Source organism: Aplidium turbinatum, chromosome 13 (assembly GCF_918807975.1).
Source record: "Aplidium turbinatum chromosome 13, kaAplTurb1.1, whole genome shotgun sequence".
Lineage (NCBI taxonomy): Eukaryota > Metazoa > Chordata > Ascidiacea > Aplousobranchia > Polyclinidae > Aplidium > Aplidium turbinatum.
Window position 1 is genome coordinate 14,719,734 of NC_137484.1, and position 7,707 is coordinate 14,727,440.

General features: G+C 37.9%; 1 protein-coding gene across 3 annotated transcripts; it reads left to right on the forward strand.

The window, feature by feature from the left end:
• Nucleotides 1-7,457, forward strand: LOC145781934 (fizzy-related protein homolog). 3 transcript variants are annotated; one of them, XM_082593633.1, is made up of 11 exons: nt 51-110; nt 647-720; nt 1,660-1,972; nt 2,216-2,346; nt 3,321-3,397; nt 3,743-3,877; nt 4,861-4,975; nt 5,264-5,500; nt 5,991-6,199; nt 6,634-6,841; nt 7,284-7,457. In XM_082593633.1, exons 2-11 carry the CDS (start codon nt 652-654, stop codon nt 7,416-7,418), a joined length of 1,629 nt encoding a protein of 542 aa, XP_082449759.1. In that variant the 5' UTR covers nt 51-110; nt 647-651; the 3' UTR covers nt 7,419-7,457. The 3 variants fall into 3 exon arrangements, with proteins under 3 accessions (XP_082449757.1, XP_082449759.1, XP_082449758.1); XM_082593632.1 differs by having other exon boundaries at nt 66-110; nt 634-720; XM_082593631.1 differs by having other exon boundaries at nt 1-720; nt 7,284-7,456.
• The last annotated feature ends 250 nt before the right edge of the window (nt 7,458-7,707 follow it).

Here is a 7,707-nt window from a genome sequence, read left to right on the forward strand (position 1 = left end):
TTGTATATGACGCAGTTTACATTCACAGATGATTTGTAATCATTTTGAATAACAGGATTAGGCTAATTGACTGAGACTTTAAGAGGTTTTTGTACATAACTTTGACTTTTGTAAGTGTTTTTAAAAGTAGATTCACCTATATTTATGGAAGTTTTTATTAGATTTTACTTCCATACAGCCTCGGCCTTTGTCCACTGGTACAAGATTAATTAAGTCTTTAAAATTTGATTTTCAATTTGAGAAAAGGGAAAGTAAAATTACTTCTATTTTATTCAAAATATAACTCTGTCAAATTTGCAAGCCACATATTACAGCAGTCAGCAAATGAATTTAGTTAGCTTTTTTGTCCTATCTAGGCTTACACCCAGTAGTTGAAGATTTAGATTAAGTAGACTAACCTAAGAAAGTCTTTGTGTCCACCTTCAGGCATACCTTTCTGTGTGTTTCCAAAGACACAGCCACATGCTCTTGAGCGGTGTTGAACAAGTGAATTTTAGAACACTGAGTTAGGGCTCTCACCACTCGTTAGTTAGGCTAGCTATTAAGTCAGTTTTGTTTTTATCTTTTTTAACTTAATCTGTAACAGTTCTATTTTTAAAATTAGATCTGCAAGAATTGTATCATTTGTTGTAGATCAAATTTTTAGAATCAATGGATCAAGATTTTGAAAAAAGACTTTTACGGCAACAAAATGGGCCAGCAATATCACCAATCTTATCTGTAAGCATGCAGTTATGTATTTAAATGTTTACTAAGTTTAACTGAGTTTTTTGTTTAGCCAACTGCAATGTATGTTTTGAAGGGAGCAAGTCTTTTAGGCGCGGACAGTTAGGCGTTGGTCAAATAGGCGCGCACACAGTGACGTCGGGATATTTAGGTGCGGAGCACTGTGTAGCCCGTTCATTTAGGTGCTATTCCTAGTAAAGTCTGCAGATTGTATCAGCTTGGCAGGTAGAGTAATGCTTTTCACACAAAATGTTATATTGAACAAAAAAATATATTGTTTTTTTTAATACGCGTGTTCGGCATTTATTTGTTGTCAGTCCAGGTTTGCGTCGGCGAAAGCTTTATCAATAAATCATTCAAGTTTCCGAACATTCTGACTGAGTTCACTTTTAGTTACGGTATATAAGTCAAATAATAAATACACTAAACATCAGTAAAAAAATATACCGTAGGCTGTATTCAAGCGGGTGGTAGGCTTGAGTGAAGAGTAACTTAGTTTTCCATCAAAACCCCGACTAGGTTTTGCCAAAGCTGAGCTGATTCAATCTGCATACTTTACTAGGAATAGCACCTAAATGAACGGGCGCCACAGTGCTCGCATCTAAATATCCTGACGCCACAGTGTGCGCGCCTATTTGATCGGCGCCTAACTGTGTATGCGCCTAAAAGACGTGGACCGTTTTGAACTGCGAAAACTTTTCATACGTGCAGCCTGCTTGAAAAATAAATTGTATGCTGTTTTTATCAAAGTTTTGGGTTTTCAAGTGTATAACTGCATATGTTTTTCAGAGCTATTTTTTTACACGTGTCGTATACCTTCAATCTTACTTTAATATACAGTACTGATTAAACTAAAGAACATTGAATTTGCAAGAAAATTTTAACTTGTTTTTATTAAACACTAAAACTTCTACAATGTATTATATATTACAGCCATCTTCATCACCATTTGCAAACAGACACCACCCAAGATCACTTCCTCCATCTCCTGGTGGTTTGTCTCCTGTGAAACCTGAACGTTGCAGCGATCGCTTTATTCCCAGCCGAGCAGGCGCGCGATGGCACATTGATTTTAATCTGATATCAGAGAATGGAAATAATAAAAAGACAAACAATAATGGCAATCAGTCTAATCAACACCAATCTTCACAGCAACAGCAGCAGCAGCCACAACAGCAACAGACCCAATCACCTCAGTCATCCAATCAAACAAGGAAACAGCGAGATGTCAATGAAAATGGAAAAGGTTTGTGGTGATAATTTATAATTTGCCTTACCACTACACTTTCAAAACCGTTGCACCTTGAAAACTTGAAATGAACATATTTTGCAATATGATAAGTATATATGACATAAACCCCTCAGATGATAATGAAACAGATTCGCTTGGAAAAAATCTTATCACCAACATATAAAGTAAACTAATTAATTGGGAATTGTTTTTATAGTTTAAATGTTACGAAAATACCTAGTAGTTATTACTTTGCAGATAGCTTGGTGTATCAGTGCTTGTTGAAAAATGAACTATTGGGCACTGAAATTGATAGAATAAAAGACAGTCAGTCAGAAGATCGAAGAGTTACTGGCAGTCCTTGTTCAGAAAAAAAGAATTTGTTTAAGGTATGAATGGACAAATGAATTCAACTCCATACTTATAAAACTTGATGTCAATACTTTAAGGTGGATGTAAAGATAGGCTTCCTAATTTTTCCATCCAGGTTATTGTTTACCTTGTTAGTAGGAGCAGTAGGCTACTTGCTTATGATTTAAGAGATAAAATGCTTATTAGTATTAATTTCAAAGTTTGTTGTATTGTATTGTCACTAGATAATTTTTAATCCTTTTTGAATCAGTGCTCAATCAATCAGTTGTAATTTTGTCAGATTAATCTTTGTCCTTGAATTTTCTATGTATGGGAGGCAACAGTACTGATAGTTACATTGCAGACAAAACAAACGAAAAATCTGCATTAAAAGATTGAAGAAATAGGTTTTAGTTTTACACTTTTTGAAGGTCTTGAAAGTTTGTTAAATGACTCCATTTTGGGACTGCATGCAATTTGCCAAGATTGAGTCTAGAATTAACAGTTTCTGAAGTGTGCTTTGCATTGCTTAAAAAGCCTCAAAGTTGAAATTTATCAAATTGGTATTGTTTTAACACAAGTCTGTGATTAATCATTTCCACCAAATAGATTCCATATTATATGGTTCTATTTCTATTCATATTATATGGTTCAAATTCTATTCATCAAGAGTTAATAAGCATTTTATATGTGAACGACGTAAAGATGTTTATCTTCATTCCACGGCACTTTTCACTAAGCTCGAACTGAAGCGTTCATTTGTTCTCTCGGCATTTTTACCAGTGTAGAACACGGCCAAACTGAATACGTTCTTTTCTTTTTCGGTTGTTGTTCTTTTCTGTAGCATTTGGTGCAAGTTTTTGTAAAATTTTCACAAATAAAAATATCCAATGATTAACAGATGCTAGTTGAAAAAAGTTAATTCAGGTTAAGGTTTTGCGCTAGTTATTTAAGTCTGGAGCAACTTGTTTGGGATTTGGGAATGAAATCTCATCCTTGCCATATTTTCTAGTACTCATTACGAATGAAAAGAGTTGATAGCAATGAATCGATATCTCCCTATTCACTTTCACCAATAGGTTCCAAAAGGTATGATTGTAACCAACATATTATAATAATCAAATTTGTGTGTTTTTGATCGTGTAGTGGTTTTGCATCAGCTTGATTGAAAGCAATCCAAGTACATGGACGCAAACTGCGATAATAATTGCTATTTACTAAACTAATTACATTTACAGCTACTTTTTGCTAGAACTGTAATTTATGGCTTTATGAAGTGCCTTGTTATGTCCTAAATTCTCCAACTCCATAACTTGGTTGATCAGTGAGATCCTTCACGTTTTTTCCACATAATGGCTGATTGTTTACAGACGTATGCTTCTCAAGTGGAATTGAGGCAAATCTATAAATGTTTGTGTTGTGAATATTTTTTAGTCAAAAACTCTTACGGTCTCCACGCAAACCGATGCGTAGAATCCCAAAAGTTCCCTTCAAGGTGTTGGACGCTCCTGAACTTCAAGATGATTTTTACTTGAATTTGGTCGACTGGTCATCAAGCAACGTACTCAGGTAGGAATCCACATTGTCACACTTCTATTGTTTTCAATGGTTGTCCTTTGCTTTTTTGCATACTCCAAAACCATGTTCTTATATTGGAGCGTGTATATCATATCGTTTGATTGTATTTATGCCCTTAATACGCTACTATACAGTATGCAAGGACGGTTGTTACGGATAGTTGCAGAGTTTATAGGTCGCCGCGAATAAACGAATTAAATGCAAATACAACATTACTGCAAAAAGTAATTACGGTACGATATAACAAACTGAGATTTGCTAATACTGTAGTAGCGTCACAATAACGAGAGATTGCGAAGGCACCACAAAGGTCTTCAAGACAATTAAGGGATGAAATATGCATCATTCAAAGCATCGTTACACTCAACAACAAGCCCGGAGGTTGCGTGTCCAGTAGAAACTATCTGAAGCGATAGATAGTTAACCTTTAGCCTTTTGCGTCCAAAGCAAATCCTGCCATTACGACTGTCACAGTGGAAATGTCAGACTGGTGGTTTATGTTAATCAGTGATAAGAATATCATTTCAATTTCTGCTTAATTATCCCAAAGTGTCAGTTTGCGTTGATTTGGCAACACTAGAATGGCCACGGTAGCTTTTGAAATTGTTCAGATTTTTGAACAACAACTTTAGTAGTATCGATCCACCATTACAGTGCATCAAAGAAAAATTTTGTAGGAATTTCTTTGCTTATTCTTATTAACTTGGTTTTGAAATATAGTATACGACTGTTTATGTTTCTAAAAATGTTATTTGTTGAAACTAAGTGTTGATCTTACGAAAATTTTGGTTGATCAAATGCGCGTACTTAGAAAAATAATAGTATTATTATGGCAAATAAACCATGATCATAACCACCGGTCTGGACGGCAACGCCTCAGCGAAGGCTGTTTCATGCAAATTTTGTATATTTCCCTTAATTTTTTAGATACGAGATTCACCTTCACTAATCATTTCTTGTTTTCCATGGTTCAGTGTTGGACTTGGTGCGTGTGTTTATTTATGGAGCGCGTGCACGAGTCAAGTCACACGTCTGTGTGACCTTGCCGCGGAGAACGACACGGTCACTTCGGTCAATTGGAATGACAAGGTGCGAATTTTTCAATTGTTGTTGACATGTTAATTGTATTCCAAGCCATTAGCGGCAGCTGTTTTTTTTGCTTGACTGTATCGGCTCAATTGATAAATGAACAAAACGCGATCGCTATACATTATACAACTTGATTTTTTTTCAGACTATTCTGCAAGTTGTTCAAATTTCTATAACTACATACCAACGTGTAGCATATTTTATTGTGTAAATACAATAGTGCTGTTTATGTGCTGTCAGATTACCACACAGGGGATTTTATTAGCGTTGCTCATATATGCGTTCCAGGGCAACTTGGTAGCTGTGGGAACCCACAAGGGACTTGTGCAGGTGTGGGATGCGGCAGCTGGCAAGCGCATCGTTCAGTTGGAAGGTCACACAGCTCGTGTCGGCGCCCTCGCATGGAATGCTGACCAACTGTCGTCAGGCAGCAGAGATCGAATGATCTTGCAACGTGACGTCAGATCGCAATCAGCCGTTGCCAGCGGCAACCCGGACCGTAAGCTTGCCGGCCACAGACAAGAGGTACGTGGTGTAACATCCCAGACAGCGAAATCCGTCATTTTTATATTGATAGACGTTGAATAGATGTAAAAGTGACGGAGTTTGCTGTCAGTGATGTAAATGTTGCGTGTGAAGCTTGCCTAGAAGAAATTTTGCGCTGCGTTTTTAAACCAAGTAGAGTTTTTTATTGAACTAATGTATTGTATTTGTCTCCCATTTTTTTGTGCTCTCCGTTAAATGTCTTTGAGGTTGCATGTGGATTGCATTTGTGATGGTTACGTACTACTGGTCCTGTATTTTCAAATGGCAGCAGTCTTTAATGCATGCCTGCTAGCTGGTTTCTTTTGGCACTGATGCAATTGTCACAAACCTGCTTTTTCACTCAAGTGACATTCGTCAATGGAACTTTTTACCAAGTAGAACAATTTTTAAGGAACAAAGCCATTTACTCTCATAGTCAATCAGTCATTTTCTTATGACGCGAAATTAAATTGCCCGACTTTTTCTACAGGTATGCGGTCTAAAGTGGTCGCCTGACAGGCAGCACCTCGCCTCCGGTGGCAACGACAACAAGCTCCTTGTCTGGAACGCCAGCTCGTCGTCGGCATTCCAGCAGACACCTGCGCAAACTTATTCTGAGCACATCGCCGCCGTGAAAGCGATTGCTTGGTCTCCTCACCAGCATGGCTTGCTGGCGTCGGGTGGCGGCACTGCTGATCGGTCAGTTATTGTTAATTTGTTTTTTTCCAACCACCAAGTTAATCTTTTTTAAGATTGGTTAACCATCTGTTGACGTTGACAGAATGTAAAAAAGACTGATTTGCTATCTGGAACGATGACGATATGGCCTTAAAATAATGTAGCATCGTGTTTATATTTTTGTGTCGGTGTTTAATTATATCTTCAAACTCAAAACTGACTCTGGTACAAAAGAAAAGCAAACACGACTGCATCGCAAAACCTGCATAACAAAAATTCGCGTCTTATTATATAAATCCATTCCTGTCACATCAATAGTACTATTTAAATAGAAGAAAGCACTTTTTGACGAAGGGAGTGTAGTATAAAGTCAATACAGTTGAAATGCATTTTCATTGACAGCAAGTTTGTTACCACAAATGTGCGCTCTATGTAACTTTCGCCGTTGATTTCAGGCATATTCGGTTTTGGAACACTCTCACGCAGCAGCCTCTCCAATGTGTTGACACCGGGTCTCAAGTATGCAACTTGGCCTGGTCAAAGCACGCGAGTGAGCTCGTCTCCACGCACGGCTACAGCCAGAACCAAATCCTCTTGTGGAAGTACCCTTCGCTGACTCAAGTCGCCAAGCTCACCGGCCATTCTTATCGGGTGCTGTACTTGGTAAGTTGAAATTTTTGCCACTCAGTTTGAAGGCGCGTTACCCAGCAAGCTGAGGTTGTTTTTTACAGCGGTTCAACGTTAATAGACGTTATAAAAGAAAAAATTGTGGCATCATCCCTGAACTGGTAGTTTGTTTTTTCGATGCCATGCATGTTGTCATTTGCTATCAACGTCACCTGTTTGGCAGCAAATAGTCATTGTACTACGATACAACGTGTGGAAACGTTGAAACGATGTAACAAAGGAAACAATAAGCGACTCAGCAACTTTTAAATTTCGTCGCTTAGCATTGATAACTCAGACAACAAACCAGTCGGTTTGAATATTGAAAATCGATGGACTTGTTGCCTGGGAAGTGTTGCAAAGAACTACTGATTTATCTGAACAAAATAGCAACGAATCACATTCACAAAAGTTCAAAGCAAATTACAATTCTTCGCAGGCGACTTCTCCAGATGGTGAAGCTATCGTGACCGGTGCTGGTGACGAAACATTACGATTCTGGAACGTATTTTCAAAGTCTCCGTCCAATAAGGAATCGACATCTGTCTTGAATCTGTTCACTCGAATTCGCTGATGGTGTTCCAATAAAGAGTTTATTTTGTTTGTTTTTTTTTTGTTGGGGGTGGGGGAAAGCATGAATGCATTGGTGGAACGCCAACCCATACAGCAAATTAGCCGTTTATTATATTGATACAACGTTGAATCAGTGTAAAAACCGGCTGATTTGCAATCTGAGTACTTTGTACTTTAAATGTTCAGCAGTGTCTCTTTCGTGACCTCACCAGCGCTGAACCCGGCGGCTCGGTCTAACGATTCTTGTTTTTACTATGATTTTCTGCACGGTGGCCTGTTTCATGACGTCG

Bases quoted from the DNA above. Each gene is read 5' to 3' on its own strand.
- LOC145781934 (XM_082593631.1), top strand. From the start codon at position 652: ATGGATCAAGATTTTGAAAAAAGACTTTTACGGCAACAAAATGGGCCA. The intron at 3,398-3,742 runs GTATGATTGTAA...AATATTTTTTAG, and splicing joins TCACCAATAGGTTCCAAAAG to TCAAAAACTCTTACGGTCTC. The intron at 6,200-6,633 runs GTCAGTTATTGT...CGTTGATTTCAG, and splicing joins GGTGGCGGCACTGCTGATCG to GCATATTCGGTTTTGGAACA.